The sequence below is a fragment of the Callospermophilus lateralis genome, chromosome 9, assembly GCF_048772815.1.
Source record: "Callospermophilus lateralis isolate mCalLat2 chromosome 9, mCalLat2.hap1, whole genome shotgun sequence".
NCBI lineage: Eukaryota > Metazoa > Chordata > Mammalia > Rodentia > Sciuridae > Callospermophilus > Callospermophilus lateralis.
Genome location: NC_135313.1, coordinates 103,125,091 through 103,146,644, shown reverse-complemented (window position 1 = coordinate 103,146,644; position 21,554 = coordinate 103,125,091). Strand labels below are relative to the sequence as shown.

The 21,554-nt window shown below is 40.3% G+C and overlaps 1 protein-coding gene across 4 annotated transcripts in view; it reads left to right on the top strand.

Annotated features, from left to right (window-relative positions):
* The window catches only part of Insig2 (insulin induced gene 2), a 51,883-nt gene extending 30,681 nt beyond the window's left edge, over positions 1–21,202 (top strand). For all 4 annotated transcript variants that reach the window (XM_076865752.1, XM_076865754.1, XM_076865753.1 and 1 more), the window contains exons 6-7: positions 16,664–16,788; positions 20,710–21,202. In XM_076865752.1, the coding sequence (XP_076721867.1) occupies positions 16,664–16,788; positions 20,710–20,731 (147 nt within the window). In that variant the 3' untranslated portion in view covers positions 20,732–21,202. The remainder of the gene's footprint in view (positions 1–16,663; positions 16,789–20,709) is intronic.
* The last annotated feature ends 352 nt before the right edge of the window (positions 21,203–21,554 follow it).

Sequence of the window (21,554 nt, the reverse complement as noted above, 5' to 3'; positions counted from 1 at the left end):
ACCCTTGTTCTTTCTAAGTAAATTTGACTTTTAATTGGAGCAATGAACAACTTTACTAGTATAATTCTTAGCAAAGATGAAATCTGAGCCTGGGATTTACTATTTTGTGATATGGTAAGTTGAATGTCTTGAAGATATGTGGGGAACGATTATTTACATCATGGCTTTAAATTAAAGTGGAAATATCTATAAATCAATGGTTGAGTTAAATAGTCTCATAATTAATAAGTAGGATATAAGGCACACCTTACCAGGTATATTTTTGTTTCTGATTTAAATTATCTGAATTATCCTCATTCTTCAGATTAAAGTTGGTGTACTGAAAAGAAATATTAGCATGTCTACAGAAGAACAGCTATGAAATGGAACTACCATTTTCTAAATTTCTATTAAGCTTGCATATGAAAAAAGTCACAAGTATCATTTATGAATTTTGAAGGGATTTTTGCATATTTTGATCTCTTGTATTTTGACATTTGTGACCTTAATGAAGACAGGACAGAAAAAAATATGATTAGGCTAATTGTCAGATCAAGAACTCTAATTAATGAGAAGAAATGGAAGAGGTCAACTACTTGCCCACCCTCTGCTCTATCATTAGCCCTGGATAAGTCCTATATACGAGGAAAAACCTCACCCTCCCCTGAGTACACCCTTGCCAACTAGGCCATTCCAGAAACTAGAGATAAAAGTTCACGTGGGGGAGTGGGGTTGGCTCACAACCCAGGGCTGACAATTATATTAGTTGGGACTTTCAGGGTTATGCATGATATAATATCTGATTCAAATGATTTAACCAAAAAAAATATAGTTATTAGCTTATGAAACTAAAAGCAAGGATTTGTCTCACATTATTACTAGGACTCATATTTCAAAAACGTCCAACAGGACTTACCTTCTTTCCATCCCTTTATCCTTTCTGTTGAATCAGTGCTGGACTCAGACTTCACAGAGGCAGAGTGGCAACTCTGGTCTCTCCCCCCACCCCGCCCCCCATCTCTTTCTCTCATCTCCTTTATTTTTTTTTTAATTTTTATTGTTGGTTGTTCAAAACATTACATAGTTCTTGACATATCATATTTCACACTTTGATTCAAGTGGGTTATGAACTCCCATTTTTACCCCGTATACAGATTGCAGAATCACATCGGTTACACATCCATTTCATCCTCCACTTCTCAGAAGGCTCAGCAAAAGTTTCATCATATCTTAACTGGCTCTGGTCAGGGCAGATGTCCATTGCTGAGAGCAAATCCCCACATATGATTCCATGCAGAGAAAATAGGATCTGATGATAAAGCTAAATGTAAAGGTAAAAAAAAAAAAATACCAGATGTTCTCTATCAGAGCCAGAAAATCATAATGAAGGAGAATCTACAAAAGCAGAGAAAAGGGCAACATACAAAGAGAGGCAGAGGCAGCAGACAATGAAGAAATGGGGTGAGGGAATAGAGATCAGTTGGTGTTTTTTTTTTTTTTTTTTTTTTACTTCCCATGAAACCTGGGCCTTCTTTCTGATAAATCCTTTTAAAATGATTCAAACGGAGTGGTTTACTGTAAGCAAATGACCATGACTATAAGGGAGCTAGCACTCCCTTCACCCATTAAAGGCTTGATTCCAGGTAATTTGTACATTGTAGATGTCTTAAAGATAACTTGTGTCCTTCATTGAAAAGAGATGCCTGCTTGCCAAACAGATCGTACAAAGATTAGATGTGTGGTTTGAACTAAGTGAGCTTGGAGGCCCAGGAGACTTGAGGTTTTCTGGTTTTCAGATAATACCTGCACTCAAATTCATGCAAAACTTACCCTTTGCAACCTTTTCTCCCACAGTTCAACAACTTCCCTAGCGTCACGGAGGAGGCTCCTAATTACCAATGTGGTTATGTGCGAACTGGCTACACTTCCTTTTAAATAGGATCTTCTTTTTGCAAATAAGGATATTTAGGAAAATGAGGTGGAGACACTATTGAAGACAATCTGAGAGGGACTACAACAAAGCTATTTCAGTCTGTTATTTGAAATGAAATCTAGGAAAACTGAGAAAGGAGATTCTGGAACCACTCCAAAAATCCATCTCAAATTTTCAGTGGTTCTAATCTTCATTTGGCATTCAGTAAATATAAATTAGGAGACTGGGGAGATTGATTTGCTCTTTAAGACGGAGGGAACACATTTTATTCAGTTTATTTGGACAATTTTTGTGTGTGTGTGTGTGTGTGGGAAAGACCCTTGCTTCTGTATCCATACTTCATAGAGATTCTATAGTAGGAGCAGAGGGCTAGGTTTCCAGGCCGCTTGTTCATCCTATCTTGTTGGCTCGTGATGAACAAATCCCAGGGGAATACCATCAGCCCCAGTATCAGCATGCCTTTTTGAAAGTCTCTTGTATGGAGCTGTACAGAAGTACCAGCTCTAATCACCTGGCTTAGGTCCCTGCTCCAGCCAGCTAGACAACTTTGATTTTTTTGGCATGCGAAATACTTCTAGTGAAATTCTCTTATCTTGCCCAAATCATTATGTTCATTTTTTTCTTTCTTTCTTAAGGAACTAGGGCTTCATGAAGGCTGGGCAAATGCTCTACCACTGAGCTACATCCCCAGCCCCCATCATGTCCCTTTTTAGTAAAGTCAATACCCTGGATCAGTCCCCACCCACAATTCCATAAACCCCCTCCTCTTTTTATAATTGCTGAGATGGATGTGGAATGGAGAAAGGAAATTCACCATCTGAAGTCAAGCTGCTCAGGGATGCATCAGGTCACTTTGGGCAACAGGGAAAGGCTCTGAGAATTGGACTTGGAGATGAAAACAAGAAGCTCACCCCTTTATGTCTGTGTATTAATGGTTATTCTCTGCCCTGAGGACTGACTAGCATTCTTTTCTACTGGCTTACTTTAGTTCTTACTTGTCCAGGGAAAGTACCTATTTCCAAGGCTGACACCCACAATCCATAAACAAAGAATGAAGGTCACGTACATGGTAGTTGGAGAATATAAGAGGTACCTGTTAAAATACATCCTCCCACCTACAAGAATCTATTCTTTTTATTTTTAATATTTATTTTTTAGTTTTTCGGCAGACACAACATCTTTGTTTGTATGTGGTGCTGAGGATCGAACCTCGATCGAACCCGGGCCTGAGGATCGAACCCGGGCCGCACGCATGCCAGGCGAGTGCGCTACCACTTGAGCCACATCCCCAGCCCCAAGAATTTATTCTTGAAGAATTTTAGTTTCTTGCTTATATTCCGTTGATCCTAATTCATTCTATATATCCTAATTATATTAAAAGTTAATTTATTCCATAGTTAAGTGATTTCTTCAGGAATCCAAAAGTATACATTATTTTGGTAGTATTTGGTTAAATTTGCTTATCTATCAAGGTGTTGGCCCTGTGGCTCCATGTGTGGATGTAGGCAGGGTTGCTATTCAATGGTTGGCTCATATCGTCCACCAAATTATAACTTCTTTCTACCATACACCCATACACACACACACACACACAATCTTCTCCCATGCACAGTGAGGGGCAGTGCTGTATAGTGGGAAAGCTCTGGATGAAGGTCCAGATATTGGGGATCTAGTTTAAATTCTCTTAGAATTTTAGGTAGCCTGCTGGCTGACCTAACATCTCTGAGTCTGTTTTCTCACCCACAAGGTTAAGCCACTGGTCCAGGTGGTCTATAGAAGAGGCAGCAGAGTCCCAGTGACTAAGGTTGGTGTCCTGGATTCACTGCTCTCTGGTAGTCTGAACTGGGGCACGTGATTTTATATCTGCTTGCCTTGCTTTCTTAAAAAAAAAAAAAAATCCGTGCAATGAAGAAATTTTGAGTTGATGTTAGGATTAAACAATTTAGGACATGCCACGTACCTAGAAGAGAATTTGGCTCATAATAAATGCTCAAATGTTTTACTGGCAACATCACCACCAAAAATACCTTGAAGCTGATGAAAGGACCTCATCCTTCCTGCCTTGGAGATGTTAAAAGGCAGACTGAATTTTCCAACTTGATTTGGGAAACAAAATCTATGTATGAGAAAATGAAACACAATCTGAAATTACCTACTCCAACTTGATATTCCATTTCTGTAGGGGAGGGAGAGAATGAGGAATGCAGGCAATTGTTAGGGAAATAGGATATAATTTTTGAGAGGAACTCAGTGGGCATGGAGAACATACAATAGCCCTGGACAAAATCTGTTGGGCCTACAGAACTGACAGTGGTTTGTAAGTGATTCCTTATGGGACTGAAATGGAGGAGTATGGTGAGTGCCTAAGGTCCATCCAGGTGGGCTGACAGGCTTCAGTCTTTCTTTCTGAAATATGTTCTGCTAATGGAAGCTCAGGGAAGGGACCAGGTATAACCATTTCTTCTTTGGTGAGTTAAGACATTGGGTAGATGAAAGAACTTGGCAGAAAACCTTTATCTCTGCTGGGAAGGGGAGAAACAGGGAAGGTCAGAAGGGCCCTGATTCCAGCCTGCTTATTTAAGGCCTTTTAATTTCCTTTAAATTGCTCAGCACGCAAAACAAAACAACAAAACCCCAAAAGTCATATTTTGGGGGTGTCATTCATTAACAAATGAAAAGTTGATTCTTCTCCTTTCAAATAATACCAATAAAAATTAGAAAATATAGACTGGGGCAAGTTTGGGATGGGTGTCTTTTTTTTATGTTTTTTATGTTCAGAGTGATTTTAAGATTATCCTCAGACATCAAAAGACCTTGTGGTTTCTCTGCATTCCATTGCCCCACCCCAGAAACTCCTCCTCAGATTGGACTGGAAAGAATAAAGGTATAAAAGACCTACTCAACCCTATCACAAATAAAGATATGATGGATGTATATCCAACTCTGTACCCAGAAAGTAAGGGATATATTTTTATTTCAAGTGGCCATGAAGCAGCCACAGTAATTAACCATTCGTAGCCACCACAAAGAAAGTCACAGTTTTTAAAAGTGGCAGTAATGTAAATATCATTTTCTGCTCATATTATAATAGAATAAAAAGTCAATTCAAAATGGTAGAATTTAAGCAAGTTATCATTCAAATAAATTTTGGGTCAAAAGAAAAGTACAAATCATCCAAGTTGCAGATTCCTAATAAATAAATAAATAGATAAATAAAAATGTTACCTTTTAGTTTCTGATTCTAGAGGACAAAGCTAAAGCAAGACTCATGGGAAATGCCATAGCCCCAACTAGTTAAAAGGAATGAGGCTGAAGGAATAAAGAGTCAACTCAGAAAATTAGGGAAAAACAAACGAATAAATAAAAGGAAAGAAGGAATAAGAGAAAAATACAAGGAATTGATGACTTAAATAACAGTGAAAAAAGTAAATAATAAATATGAATAACTGAAACAGAAAGAGAGAAACAATAAAATAGGTAAGCTTCATCAAAAACCAAAAGAATAAACACAAAGTACAAACAAGAATAAAACAATGCAGAAACCTAAGAAAAATTTTAAACTAATTTTAAAACTTTACATATATCAATTTATGAACTTGAAAGAAATGGCATTTTTCTTGGATATAATCTATTGAAACCAATGTCAGAACATATGCCTAGGTGAATTCCTAGAGAATAAATTAAATCACTAGGGTTAGAAGTTTCTCAGGCAAACCCAATATTTAAAGGTGGATGATTTCAATAATATTTAAAGTGACCCAGAGCATAGAGGAAGAAAAAAAAAAGTTCTAAATTCTTTTTAATTCAGTCAGAACATCATTGATAACAAAGGCAATTCCAAAAAATAGAAAGAAAGAAATGATAAATCAATCTCATACATAAATATTGATACATAAATCCTACATAAAATATTAGCAATCAGAATGCAGAAACATACCTAATGCTTATTATAGGCCTCCTTCAATACCCATGAGAGATTGGATTCAGGACTCCCTGGTGCTGTGTTTGCATATAAGCTACAAACATCTTACCGCATACTACATTATCTATAGATTACTTTTAATGCCTGATACAATGTAAATGCTGCATAAATAGTGGTTTAGAAAATAATGACAAGAAAGAAGTCTGTATATATTTAATATTTGATTCCCAAACTTGCGATCCTCCAACATCAGCCTGCCCTAAGCAATTTAGTGAGAGTCTGTCTCAAAATAAAAAATAAAAAGGGCTAGGGATATAGCTTAATGGTAAAGCACACTTAGGTTCATTTCCCAATACAAAAAAAAATTGATTCACATTTGATTGAATCGGTAGGTATGGAACCTGCAGAAATGGATGGCTGACTGAGTTACAGTTTATTCTAAGAATGCAAAGACAGTTCCTCAAAACAGACCTAAGGAGGGTTGGGATGTGGCTCAGTGATACAGCACTTGCCTAGCATGCATGGAGGCCCTCCTAAGGAGAAAAATCATGGGAGTGTCTCCATAGGTCCCAAAGATGCATTTGATAAATTCCATACATGTTTTCATTTGCATAAAATACTCTGAAAGAGCAGATGAGAAGTTAATGATAAGGGTGCCTCATGGGGACAGAAAACAGGGATAGACACAAGCACAAATGGGGGCAAGGTTTCTCAAGATGGAGCAAAGCAAGATCTTCTAGAAGGGAAATAAGAAGCATGTTGGATCTTGAGTTAACTCTGACCCAATATTCTGTGACATCATGTTGTTTTCTGGAATGTACTGAAAACATTAGTTTTTGATAGGGACACAGCTCAGAGTGCCTGGTATGAGATGGAATGGGAGTTAGAATAATAGTATTTAACATTTATAGAGAACTTAAATTTTTTGAATAGGTAAAATTATCACATGGCTGGAAATTAAAAAGATGTAAAATAATGTACATTGAGAAACTGGCCCAATTCTTGGAATCAAGTAGATGCTTATTAAAGGAATGAGTGATTTGTAAATTGCATTCCTGAAGGGAAGCTGGCCAGGCAGTTTTGCAGCAGTGAGTTCAGTGAATCCTTTGGAAGTATGAAAACTCATCCGGTGCTTAATTCTTTTCTGAAGGATCCTGTGAAGGGCTAAGTGTGCCAGGGCACAGCTCATATTGGCTTGGGAATACAGTTCCCTAACTTCGGACCTTTCACTCCACCTTCCATTGCTCTGTCCCCTCTCTCTTTTCCATGTCCCACACATAAATCCCCCTCTCTCTGTAAATCATAGTAAGGATTGATATCTGGGAATTCTTCAGGTGAAAATTTTAAAGGGCTGCCTGAAGATGCCAACCGTGGCTGCCAAGACTCTGCACAGACATCCCACTGTAATTTATTATTCATTGTTTGGTTTTCAGTGCTCATTTAATTCCTCCGAGGCTTAGTTTCTCCCCCTACAAAAGAAAAATATCATATTTACCTTGTTTACTCGTCCTGCTTTTAAAACTCAAAACACCTGATACATAATAGGTGCTCAATAAACAGGCTGGGCCTGCGCTATTATTATTGGTGATGGCGATGGTGTGTTTAGCAGTTCATTCATCAGTCTCAGCATATTGCAAATACCAATCAGAAGAACCTCCTCCATCATCCCATTATGTCTATGTGTGCAGAGAGCAGTAATGAGTAGACAAAGATATTGAGAAATTAATTAAGCAGTACTAAATGAACGAGGCAATGAAATGTGAAAAAGAAGGCAGAAAAAAAAAATAAGACTGAAAACAAGAACTTCTTGGGTCACAAGGAAAACCAGTCTCCTTTAGTTATCCAGGCGTGGGCTTAAGGACTCAGGACTTTGCTGGCGAGTAAACTGTGGCCATGTAACCTAGACCCGGGCCTTTCAGCTTCTGGTGGGTTCTTGGAAATGTGCTTGCTTGTATTTCTCCTTCCCTTTGCTCGTTCCTTGTCAGGCTTCTCTGCTTCTTCTGCCCTCCCTTAACTGTTGGTGCTCAGACCCTGGTGCAGGCCACCCTGGGCACCCATCACCAGGTCAGAGGATGCCTCTTGCCAGCCTCAATGCCAGGCTATTTTAGACACTAGTAATCACAGCTGGATTGCTGCAGGAGGTGCAGGAGCTGAACTGTCTCTCCACCTTGGGTTGTCACCCGTACTCCCCTCCCCTCATCAGAGTGAGGCTCCTGACATAATCTCTGCTATCCTCAGACAGTCTGGGGCTCCCTAGCATGGTGCCCCAAACCCTCCAGGATCTGGCTCCTGCCCACCTCTTCTGCCACATTCTGTCCCATTTGTCTCTCTGTTCCTTCTTTCTGGGAAACCTTTCCCCATCTACTAGTCAGAACTCAGCTCAGGAAATGTCCCTTTCCAAGGGACGACTCCTTCCACCTTAGGCGACTTCACATCTTTCCGCTCTCCCGGGACACCGAGCTCACCGCGTCACGCCACTCTCGCAGCATCCTTGGCATACCATCACAGTTGTCCCTTACGCCCACTTCCCTGTGTGGAGTAGTGGCGAGGGGAGGGCATCTGGAGCCCGCCCACCTGCGTTCACATCTGAGCATTGCACGTCGGCCCAGGGCCTTGTACAGTGATACCCCCTATGAGCTTCAGTTCCACCACGGTAACCATGGCACCTGCTCCTTGGGGGTGGGGATTGTGAGGATGAGATGAACCCGGGGCTGAGGAGTGCTGGGAATAGGGTGGGGCGCCTAGTGATCCCTGCGCCAGTGTGACTTGGTCGTTAGCCTGTGATCACCTTGAGGGCCAGATGATCTGTTCTGTTCTCTGAATCATCTGTTTCCAACTGAGCCCCTACCACCAAATTGCTGATTACAAAATAAGAGCTCTGACAAGGATGGAAAGAGCCACCAACACCCGCAGAGGTGGCACCTGATAGCCTACACAACGTTTTCACACAGTAGACCTCATTTAGTCCTCATCACACTCCTGTCAGAGACTCATGGGTATTCCCATTTCACAGACACTAAGCCTCAGAGAGTATCACATTCGTCCAACTTATCGGAGGGCTGAAACAGAGATAGGATTCTAGCCAGGCGGTGCTCAGATGTGACCTGCTCATGGGGTCGGGCATGCTGTGGACTGCAGGGGACAGTGTACCATGTGGAGGGGTGGTCTGGATATCTGCCTTCTACTTGGTCCCACCAGGAAGTTCCTGGGCATTATTCCTCAACCTTTTCTCAGAAAGCCATACAGCATCTCTGCGGGACAGCTAGGCACAGCTCCCACCTGGCAGCACCCACTCTGACCTCCACCTCTACAGAAGGCCCACAAGGATCACATCAAATTAAAGGTTTCTGCCCAGCAATTAGCAGGGTGAAGAGCCAGCATACAGAATGGGAGAAAAATCTTTGCTGGCCTTACCTCTGACACAGAATTAGTATTCAAAAGATATAAAGATCTCAAAAAGCCATCAAAGGAATAAGTTTTCCGATTAATAAGTGGGTCAATGAGATGAACAGCTATTCCTCAGAAGAATAAGTACAAATGGCCGATAAATATATGGAGACATGCTCAACATCTTTAGCCACCAGGGAGATGCAAAGCAAAGCTACATTGGGATTCCATCTCATCCCGGTCAGAATGGGAGACTCTGGTGCGGAAGCCAGGAGAAGGAACCCCATACACTCTTGGTGAGAATGTAAATTAGCACAGCCACTGTGGAAAACAGTATAGAGATTCCTTAAAAAATTAAAATTAGAACTACCATGGGAGGGCTGAGATTGTGGCTCAGCAGTAGAGTGCTCGCCTAGCATGTGAGAGACCCTGGGTTTGATCCTCAGCACCACATAAAAGTAAATAAATAAATAAAATAAAGGTATTGTGTCCAACTACAACTAAAAATAAATAAGTATTAAAAAGAAATAACTACCATGTGATCCAGATGCTAATGGAGATAAGATGATACTGAGATAATATCTTACTGGAGGTTTTGATAACCCAATCAATAAATGGTCCAAGGACCTGAAGAGACACTTCTCAGAAGATGATGTACAATCAATCAACAAATACATATAAAAATGTTCATCATCACTAGCAATTAGAGAAATGCAAATCAAAATCACTCTAAGATTTCACCTCACTCCAGTCAGAATGGCAGCTATTATGCATACAAACAACAATAAGTGTTGGTGAGCATGTGGGGGAAAAGGCACACTCATACATTATTGGTGGGACTGCAAATTGGTGCAGCCAATATGGAAAGTACTATGGAGATTTCTTGGAAAATTTGGAATGGAGCCACCATTTGACTCAGCTGTCCCTCTCCTCAGTCTATACCCAAAGGACTTACAAACAGCATACTACAGGGACACAGACACATCAATATTTACAGCAGCACAATTCACAATAGCTAAACTATGGAACCAACCTAGATGCCCTTAAATAGATGATTGTATGAGAGATTTCAAGCAAGACATGAGACTTAGTAAAAAATGTAGCACAAGTTTATTAGAAGAGAAGGAAGAGGGTCTGGGGTTGTGGCTCAGCGGTGGAGCACTCACCTAGCATGTGTGAGGCCCTGGGTTCAATCCTCAGCACCACTTGGAAGTAAATGAATGGAGTGAAGGTATTGCTTCCAACTACAATTGAAAAATAAATATTAAAAAAAGAAAGAGAAGAGGGGAAGAAGGAGAAAGAAGGGAGAGAGTGGGTCCTCTCAGAGAGGACAACTCACTTCTTTGTGTCCCTACTCTTATTGGGGTGGGAGGGGGATTATTAGAAGGTCCTGCCCAGCGTCATCTCTTGGCTGTGCATTGACCAACTACATGCCCTACATAAGGGCAACTCTTGGTCATCTTGGCCTGGATGACAGGTCCTAATTGGATCTGGTTTTACTGCATTTATGGTTGATGGACTCTAGTCTTAATTATTCTGCTTTCCTAGGTCTGGGAACTCTGGTCTGGGTCGTTTGTAGAGAGTCTTGCTTCAGATGCTTTAGCAATTAGGCCTTTCTGAGCAAACATTTCTTTGTCTTTCCATGAATTTTTTTTTTATTTTGCTCTTGTTGTAAAAGGAATAGTTTATACGACTGAGATTAGGCAAGGGTCCTGAAATAGCCATTTTGTCGACCTGTGGCACCACTGAGGCACAGCTGCTAATTCCATTTGTTTTGTACTAAGTATTTTCTTGAACTTCTGACCTACTGCTCATGTCTAACTACTGCATAACACAGGCATAAAACTTCTGCATATACCCAAAGGAATCACACACAGGAGAGAACTGCAGACCCATGTCTACTGAGACACTATTCACAATAGCCAAGTTATGGAACCAGCCTAGATTCCACCAATGGATGAATGGATAAAGAAAATGTGAAAATGTGTACATATGTATATATACATATATGAAATCGTTCACACATACATAAATATACACACATATCATGGAGTACTATTCAGCCATAAAGAAAAACAGAATCAAGTCATTTGAAGGAAAATGGATGGAACTGGAGATCATCATGTTAAGCAAAATAAACTCAGCTCAGAAAGGTAAGCATCACATGTTTTCTGATATATATGGACTTTTAAAAAAAGACAACACAAAAGCAGAAGGGAAAATTTAAGGGAAGGGGATGGGAGCTAGCTAGGTGGAAGGGGAGGGGGTGTAAGAGGGTAGCAGGGAGGGTGGATACAATTAAAGCACATTATATGCATACGTGAGAATGTAACAATGAAGCCACTGATTTGTATAATTAATGTGCACTAATAATTAAATAAAATTAAAAATATTTGGGTAATTACAAAATATAAAATGAAAAACAATTGCATCTTCCAGCTGATGAACAATAAAAAGGCAGAGGCACTTCACTGAAGGGAGTCTAGAGAGGCTATCAATCCACTGTTTCAGAGAACCTCGAATCCTCCAAAGGGAGAGGGAAAAGGCGGATGTCTTGTTTTGCTAACTTCTTTGAGCCTTTATGGAAGGTGTATATCTGAAAACCATTGTACCCATTGTTAACTGAAGAGGGGGTGGAGGAAGGGTGGCGGGGGAGAAAGAGAGAGAGAGAGAGAGAGAGAGAGAGAGAGAGAGAGAGATTGATTTTGACACAGAAGTCAAAGCATTTATGTGGTAAGCCATGAGTTGCAATTTAGGTATATTGAATCAGGGCATCCCTGAATAATGTCCCTTAAAAAAAACACAGGAGAAGTATTTTTTATAGGGTTTTTCCATGAGTGTTGCTTTTGGAAGCCATTCATTGGCAGGGCTAGAATCTGGGACTGTAAACCATCTCTGATTGGTCTGGCAATTAGGATCTCCCAGCTGAGACACTGAAGGCCAGAGGGTACTGACTTCAGTTGTTTACCCAAGTCTATTGAAACATTCTATGCCTTAACCTTTAGCAGGTGTGTGTGCAATCGTCCTGCAATCTCCCTGTTTCACTTTAGAAAGTTCTAGCCTTAGTTACTTCATTTCTTTCATACTCTCGATGGATAAGAAGTGCCTTATATTCAAAATATTGTTTTTTCCCTCTTTAAAGTTTGGTTCTCTGTCAAATCCAGGTCTCAGTGACCTTGGCTCATGACCTTTCACCATAAGGATAATGCTTGGTTAGGATTTGGACCATTAATGTGACACCATTTCTTTTCTTTTCTTTTCTTTTTTTTTTTAAGTTGTAGGTGGATACAATCTTTATTTATTTCTTTTTATGTGGTGCTGAGGATGGAACCCAGTGCCTCATGTGTGCGAGGCAGGCATTCTACCACTGAGCTACAACCCCAGCCCACCATTTCTTTTCTGAAATGGCTGGGTGACTTAAGCAATTGATGTTGGTGCTAAGAATTCAGTTTCAAGGTCTATACTATGTGAAAAGACAGATGATGTTAAGCAGTTTAGGAGATGTCTTCATTAACCTTTTTTTTTTTTAGCTTCTTCTATAAGGAGCCCTGCATTGTTATGCTGAGTGATTATGAAGATCAAATGAGATAAACGGTTTTGTGTGGCCATGGCCCTCAAGGAGCCTCTTTCCAGCCAAACAGCGAGCCACATGTTTGGCAGATCAGGTGTGACTGTGGCCAGTGGCAGCTGGCATTAAGGGTCGCCATTCTTTGCCCTTACCATACCCATGCCCAATGCCTTGCATCTCTGCAGAGCCTTTCCCCTCTGACTCTGGGCTCTGCTTCGTGACTTACTTTGGCTGATGGGCCAAGTCAGAAGTGGTGGTGTGCCAGTTCTGGCTCCAGGCATGCTCCAGTTACCCTCTTGTGCTGCTTCCATCTGTGTGAGGCTGACATGCCTGAGCTAGCCTGCTGATGCAGGGGAGGATGAGAGAGAAGGGAGAAGAGCTGGCTCACGTCAGCCAGGGCCAGCCTAGATCAGCCACCCCCACCCTGCCAGCAGCCCAAGATGCCCCAGTGTCCCCAGCCGAGACCAGCAGAGCTGTCCAGCCAGAACCAAGGGACATGAGCATTGGGCTGCGCAGATCTGTGGGGAATAGGTGCTTATTATTTGAGCTTCTGAGTTTTGTGGTTATTTGTTATGCCACAAAAGCTGCCTGATTCCTGATGCCCTGTGCCTTTTCATTATAGGGATCATGGGAGGGGGAACACACAAGCTATTTGGGGCATGCATGGTCTTGAAAGCTCACCTTAACTGTTTGTGTTTAGGGGTTGGGTTCTCTTGATAATATTGTATCCCTGCATAGTCAAGTTTTTAGATAAACTTTATAGTAGAAGAGGAATTCCTGGGGATAGATGGTGGAGGGGAGGAAGTGTATGCCAGAGTCCTTCCTTTCATATCCAAAACACTGCCTCTCTGTGTAACTCATCAGGACGGTCTTATCTCTGTCCTCACGTGGCCCACACATAATTGATGCTAAAGATTAGTGTTGACTAAGAAGATAAGAGATCAAATATTTCTCTCATCCAACATGCATACGTCGTATACATCTTTCTTTTCACTCAGGAGACATTATGGAAATTCTTTGACTTAGTTTCCAGCAAATGCTTACGTTCACCTAGCTACTGTCTTCCTTGAAGTTTGTGGAAATTTGTGCTGAGTGGAATTGTGTCTAGTCCCAGTCTTTCTTTGCACATTTCATCCTTTGCTCCCGTGTTATTCTAGAATGTTCCCCATATCCCTTTCATGTTTGTAAACCACATTTCTCATTCTCCTTTACCTCTAATCTCAATTCTGGCAGCCTCCCTTAATGAGCCTGGCCATGGATCTGCCTGGGTTTATGTCTGGTCTGGCTAGTGGTGGAGTGACCTTAATCAAGTTACTTAAGCTTTCTGAACCTCTGTTGCCTTATTTCTAATGGGGATTTAAAAAAAAAATACTTAGACCATCGGGCTGTCGAGAGTGATAGCTATGTTGGCACATGGTCACAATGAAGAAATATTAACTTCCTGCTTTCTTCCTTTCTCTTATCCCAACCTTGACTTATTAGTTCAGACCCATCTTTAAGGTCTGTCTCATTTGTTGGGCAACTGATCCTGCATTAGCATATGGCCATTCTTGTACTGGGTTTTTGTATTTGCATGTATTTCTGTGACAAATATTAACCAAGCACTTAGGATGGCATCATGGAGCCTCCTGAATTGCAGTTACAGCAGCAAATAACTCCACTCTCTGCTCCAGGCTTCCCAACTTGATCGCTCACTCTTGAGAGCAGAGACACCCTAACTGGTTGAAGCTCTATCAGTCAGGACTCTTTCTATTCTAAGGAACAGAAAACCCTACTCAAACTTGCCTCATCTATAAAGGACATGTAGTGGCACCCAGACAGAAGGCCCAGAGGCCCAGAACCCCAGAACTGGGCATGTGCAGGTTATTAGGGCAATATTGCTTCCGCTTCAGCTATTTTATCTGTCCCATTCAGGATCCTTGTCATCGTTTAATAGTTCAAGACCAAAGTGCACTAACTAATATTTTCTTAAAGTGATTCACAGTTCTCCTTAAATAAGCTTAATTTCAAAAAAAACCTTTAAATCACAATCATAAATGGAAACCAATATCCCTTGCCATAGAAAGCAATGACAAAAATAGGTACAGTAAGAATGACCAAATTCTAACCAATTAGAACCAAGCCTCTTGTTCTAAGACCAGTTCACTCTTATTAGAAAAAAAAAAAAATTGGAAATGACTGGAATAACCACGAAAGAAACACAAACTAAATCGTTCTCTTTGATATAACCAGAACTGGAAAAAAAAATTATTTTGTTCCTATAAGATTCAGTGTTGTTTGATATAATGCCCAAGTTACATCCCACTTTTAGTACAAGGGAATCCCATTGAACTCTGTAAAAGGCCACGATATCAGAGCATGGGCAGATTGCTAGGACACACACTATAGTCTGTGGTAATAGGAGATGGCTAGGGTGAGCTGAGATTGAGAGGGAGGTGCAGGCATGTGTCAGGCAGCACGGAAGGGGTTTGATGGAAGATGACGGGGAAGATGTTCAGGGGTGATGGATACAGATCTTGTAGACCAGAAAGTCATGTCTATGGAATTAGTTCTAAGGAGCAGAGGGAACTTAGAGGCATCTCAAAAGACAATCTCTAACAATGTTATAAAAGAGCCATAAGTTAGACCCAAGGAAGAGAACAAAAGAAAACTGGTCTATTAAGTCACTTGTATCATAATGCCCTCTAAATCATAGTAGAACAGTGGGGCAAAGGATAGGAGCCATGGGTCATTGGGCTCGGGTTCAGAAAAGCTGTGAGCAATCTGGAATGGTTTCTCACTGCTGAGGCAAATCTGTGTGTTAAGTTAGAGAATCCAAGTTCAAGTACCTGCATGTGCCAGCTGGGTCATGTAAACTGACTTAGTTGGTGTGGATGAAAAAAAAAAAATAAGGAATGGTGGGGATTGGGGTAGGAAACTCACAGACACACACGCACATACACGTCTACTTAAAGGCACCCCAATTCCGATAAAACAAAATAAAACAGAACACTAGACTTGCCAAAAAAAAATGCATCCAGGCATCCTTCATGGGGTTGGGCTCTGCCTTGAATTTCCCAGGTGTTCCCGCATGGTTAAGACAACACATAGGATACTAAGTCATGTTGGTACAAGTTCCCCCAAAAGCACACCCCAAATGTGATTAGATATATGACAGAGTTATTAGGAGAAACAACCGTGAAGGAAAAAGAGGAGAAAGCCAAAATGCACGGGGAGACCTTCAGACAGGGACCTAGGTCTGACACCATCCTAAGAAAGTCTCAGCCAAGTCAATCAAGAGTCCTCAAGCCAAAGCCTTCTTCAAAGGGGTGCCTTGTCTTCAGGAATGGCCTGTGTTAATTTGCCTGCCATGGTCAGGCTTTGACTGGGAACAGCAGGGATGTGGGAGATCAGAAGGGCAACAGCTGAAGTTGACTGTCAATGGTGCTCTCCAAGGCAGGAAGTCTGAATGTTACCTTTTCATGGCCACAGCATGGATGCCGCATTTGATAGGCTTTTTGGAGTCACTTAGTAGAAGGACTCTCAGCTGTTATTCTGTGCTGGGTAGAAGGGCTGAGCCTTCTTGTATCTCTGGATCCCCCAACCCAAATAAGAAAAATGATTAGATGTTGAAAATCTAAAAATGATAGATGTTAACCATCAAAAGAACATTGTGAATAATAGTTGTAACCCCTCCCACTAAAACACACTTCTTAGCCAAAAAGAGTTGGGAATATTGGAATACCTCTGTTTTTAAGCAAAGTCAAGCAATTTCTATGATTTCTTAGAGCCGTTTCTAGGCTGAGGTTTACCTTCAGTCTGAATGGCAGGTAGAATTGTCACATTTATTTGACCACTCACCCCACCACCTAAACTTTTACTATATTCTTTACAGAATATCCTACAAGACATATTTGGAAGTGCTGACCGTGTTGTACATCTTCTGCATATTCCTCCATATCCACTTGCCATCATTTTCCACCTTGCTCTGTGCCCAGGAGAAGGACCTTCATGGACAAGGTTATGGCCCTCCCTCACCCTTTATCAACCTTGCCCAATAGAACTTTTGGTGATGATGGAGATGTTCTGTTTCCATGTTCTGCCCAGGATGGGAGCCACTAGCCACATGTAGCTACAGAGCACTTGAAATGTGGCTCGTAACTGAGGAATGGAATTTTTAATCTTTTCTAATTTAATTTAATTTAAATAGCTCCATGTGGCAAGTAGCTCCATTACTGAATAGTCAAATTCTAGGTTCTGGTTCGGTTTGGCCAATAAGAGGCACTAACAGGAACCTGGGGAGTAGAAGGAGACTGAAGAGGATTATTTATTTCCCTGGCCGCCCTCCCTCTGTGATCATCCCAGATCATCATGTCTTCCACCTAAGGTCCCAGCTTTGGGCAGTTGGTTTTCTCCATATAGTCATCATCTAGAGGTCAGCAGACTGTTTCCCTTCCCTTTGTGGCTGAGAGGTGATAAAAGCAACCTACTGTTTGTTGGTGGCTTACTGAACTGACCTGGTAGGTTTCCCTATCCTACCCTGCCCACACTATTGCAAATAATCCTTTTAAAACTCTTCTGAGTTACTATGCATTGTGTCATCTGCTTACTGCCATCTCCCAGAAACACTGAAATAGAACTTGCTTTCTTTGTTTCTTTATTGACATGTAATATTTGTACATATTTATGAGTTACAATGCTGTTTTGAATCATGTATACACCGAGTAGTGATTAGAAAAAAAAAATCTTGAAATTCTTACAGAACCACAAAAGGCCCCAATAGTTGAAGCAATCTTGGACCAAAAGAACAAAGTTGGAGGTATCACACTACCAGTCCTTAAAATATACTAAGAAGCTGTCCTATTTAAAACATCATGGTATGGGCGTAAAAAAGACATACAGGTTAAGGCAACAGAACCAGGAACCCAGAAGTAACCCCACACACTTACAGCTAACTGAATTTTGACAAAGAAGCCAAGAACATACAATGGAGAAATGATAGCCTCTTCAATAAATGGAACTGGGAAAAGTGGATGTCCACATTGCAAAAGAGGGAAGCTAGACCCATCTCTCACCAATTATAAATACCATATCAAAATGCAAGCTTCATACTACCAGAACTTGTTTGTGTTTTGACATCCCATTTTGTAAAATGAAGGTATTATCTTCCTTCCTGTTCCTTATCTTTTCCTCTAAGTTTTTGGCCTCCCTAATTCCAGTCCAGCTGCTATGATTTAGATCTTGGATGCTCCCCAAAGGCCATGATCTAAAGGCTTGGTTCCAAGCCTGTGGTGCTATTGGAAGATGATGGAACCTTTAAGAGGAGGAGCCTAGTTGGAGGAAGTTAAGTCATTAGGGGTGTGTCTTCTAGGGGATATTGGGATCCTGGCCCTTCCTCTCTTTGTTTCCTGGCCATAATGAGTTGAGTAGCTTTTCTTTACCATGTGCTCCTCACCATTTTGTTCTGCCTCACCACAGGCCCAAAATGATGGGGCCAAATGACAATGGACTGAAATCTCTAAAGCTGTGATACAAAATGAATCTTTCCTCTTTTAGGTTAATCTATCTCAGGTATTTTGTCACAGCAATGGAAAACTGACCAAAACACCAGATAAACCCATGTTTTTAACTTCATGAGTGTGATTAACACTTATATTTTACTTTGTAAACATTTGATTGTCTATGCTTTGTCTATAAATGTTTCCAAATACTGATAGTCAGTGATTAGGATTTATAAAATGTTGATTGCTCATTAAGAACTAAGTAGCACGCACTTTCTTTTCTCCAGGGCATATATCAATCTCTTTGCCATTCAAAAGAGAGCATTCCTAGCCTCAGGGTTCAATGCATTTCCCTACACTCCTACTTCTCTAATTGCTAAAATGATGTACATTTTGGGTTGATTCTATTTAATCAATGACCATTTTGTAGACATTTCATTTCTGGGAATTTTTATTTTTTTTTTCTTTTTGTTTCATAGGCAAAATTTATATCCAACTGTATTCCAAGTATCATCCAGTTCTGTAGCCATTTTATTAAAATTTTAAAATCTTTTTCATTTTCCTTCTTAACACAATCTTCTTAAAAGTCAAAGACTCTATAATTGCTTTCCAGACCTGAGATCTACTTTCTACCCAGGGACTTCTGTTCATTGGCATCTTGGTGAGCTCTCCTATTTTCTACATTCCAAAGCTCTCCCTTTCTAGGTTCTTGCCTTCTCTCCTCCCCCACCCCTTCCTTTATTGGCAGTAAAACTTCAGGTGAATTCTTTAGAAAATGTGTGAATGAGGTAAATACTCTGAAAGTCTGGGAAATGATGTCTTTTCCTTATTCTTAATTTGGATATAGAATTCAGGCCGATAATTTTACGTCCATATTTTGAAGACTTTGTTCTGGTATCATATGGCATCCTTCATTGCTAATTAAAAGTCTGATCCAGTTGGATTCAAAATTCCTTACAGTTCTTTTTTAGATTCCCGCCCCTGGAATCTCAGTAATATGATATAGGGTAATTTGGTATTTTCCATGGTATGCCAAGGTTTGGTCTTTACATAACTAATTCTGATCAGTATTTGTCCCTATGAACAGTTCTTAGAATCACCTGTATTTTCTCTTTGATAACTTCCTTCCCTGATGTCTGTCTTACTGCTTTCTTAACATCTCTTAATTGGCTGTTGAAACTCACAAGGATATTTGCTCCATGCATCGTTTTTACTTTTTAATTTTGTCTTTTTTGCTCAAGGCTATAGGAAATTTCCCTATTTGTATCTACTAATTTTCTATTAGCTCTTTTTAGATAATTGTTTTAATCTGGAGACTTAATGTTCAGGAAATATGTATTGTTCTTTGGTTGTCATTAAAAAAAAATTCCATGTTTTCAGGTTTCAGTGGATAAGCTGCCATTGAAAGTCTATTTCTTAAGGAGTGTTTTCCTGTTTTTCTTCCCTCAAATATCCATTCATCCTTGGTTTTCTATTAATTTCTAAGGATGAATAAATAGAAACACTGCTTTATCATATGTTTGTCTGTCTTTTACCCTCAAATGTTTGTTCATGTTTAGCTACCAACTCGTTTTTCTGAAGGAGTATAAATGCTATTGGTTTCTGACCTGGTAGGTTTCCCTATCTTATCCTGCCCACACTATTGCAAATAATCCTTTCAAAAGGATGAGAGTAGGTCTTATCAACTGGCAAGCCTCTCTCTAGGATTGCCTAGACATGCAGGCATTAATATGGGATATCAACACTCACACCAATGCCCTGTCTTCTCCAAACAAAATACAGTCATGTGTCATAGTCTCCTGATGCAATCCAGGGATGGGGTAAACAGTTTTGTTTATATAGCACATTGCTTTGCGGTAAACATTTTTATTAGTAGAAGGAGCATACTCTAAAATAATGATGAAGGGTATAGTGTAGTAAATGTATAAGCCAGCAACATGGCTGTTTATTATCATTATCAAGCACTATATGCTGTGCATAATTGTACACTGTCCTTTAATGCAACAAGCTTCTTTATACCAGCATCACCACAAATAGTCGTGCCTGTGCCATGCTGTTGTGGTGTCACAACATCACTGGGCTCTGGGAGCTGTTTATCCACTGTCACATATGCAGTCTGGTGTCAACTGAAACCTCCTTACATGACACGTGACCACCATGAAACTTCTTTAGAAGGAAAACTTTTCTGGGGTTGGAGGCAGGAGTCAAGCCTGTCACAAGATCGATGACTTCCTCCTTTGGCCCTACTGCCACCCACTGATAGTGGTCTTTTTGTTTTTGTTTCTGTAATTATAGTTGGACAGAATGCCTTTATTTTATCTGTTTATTTTTATATTGTGCTAAGGATCAACCCAGTGCCTCACACGTGCTAGGCAAGCTCTCTGCCCCTGAGCTACAGCCCCAGCCCCTGATATGTGTGTTTTTTTTTTTTTTTTTTCAGGCTGTGGGCACCTCTGCTGTGACCCACCTATTGACATACTGACATTCTTCCAGATGTGCTTTCTCTCCTGAGATGTGTCAAGATGTCTTCCTTAAGAGTGGTGGCTCTCCTCCTCTTCTCCTTCCTATTATGGGTTATATCATTAAAAACAAACAAAGAAAAAACTCTTTCTTGGCAGAGAGGAGACCAAGTTCATGGCCTCAATTCACCATCTCAAGATGGAAACTTCTGGAATATCAATGTGGCCATCCCAGGTCTGTGCACTGAGAGCGTCCCGTCGAGGTGACCGTGAAGCCCCTAAAACTACCCCCAGAGACATTTTAATGGAAAAAATCAAGTAGAAAGAATCTACTCAAGTAGATTTCTTCTTTGATGAAGAATTCTTTCTAGCTACAAGTTTTATATTTGTAGACAAAATAACCAGTTGTTTATTGGAGCCTATATTCTGCTGTGCTGTGTTGGAAATGACATATGAGGTCCTCAAAAAACATCTGTTAAGTGGAAAAATGAACAAACTAATAAAAAATGAATGATAAATCAGTAATCTGAGAAAAACATTGTCAGAGTGGATGATATGTAAAACTTCAGTCCAAAAAGAAGTGGGATGATTTATACATGTGTATAAATTCTATTTTTGATGCATTCTTTCTAGAGGAATGGATTTTAATGCAAATATCTTGATTTTTAAAATGTATCTGTTTAAATAATGTTGATTTTTAAAAATATTTATCTTGAAAGTCACATCCTCATTCTGAGGTTACTGCCACTGATGGACATTTTTGAGGGTTCTGTTTTGAACTGTTCTTTGGATCCTATACATTTTTTCATGTATGTATTTTTCTTGG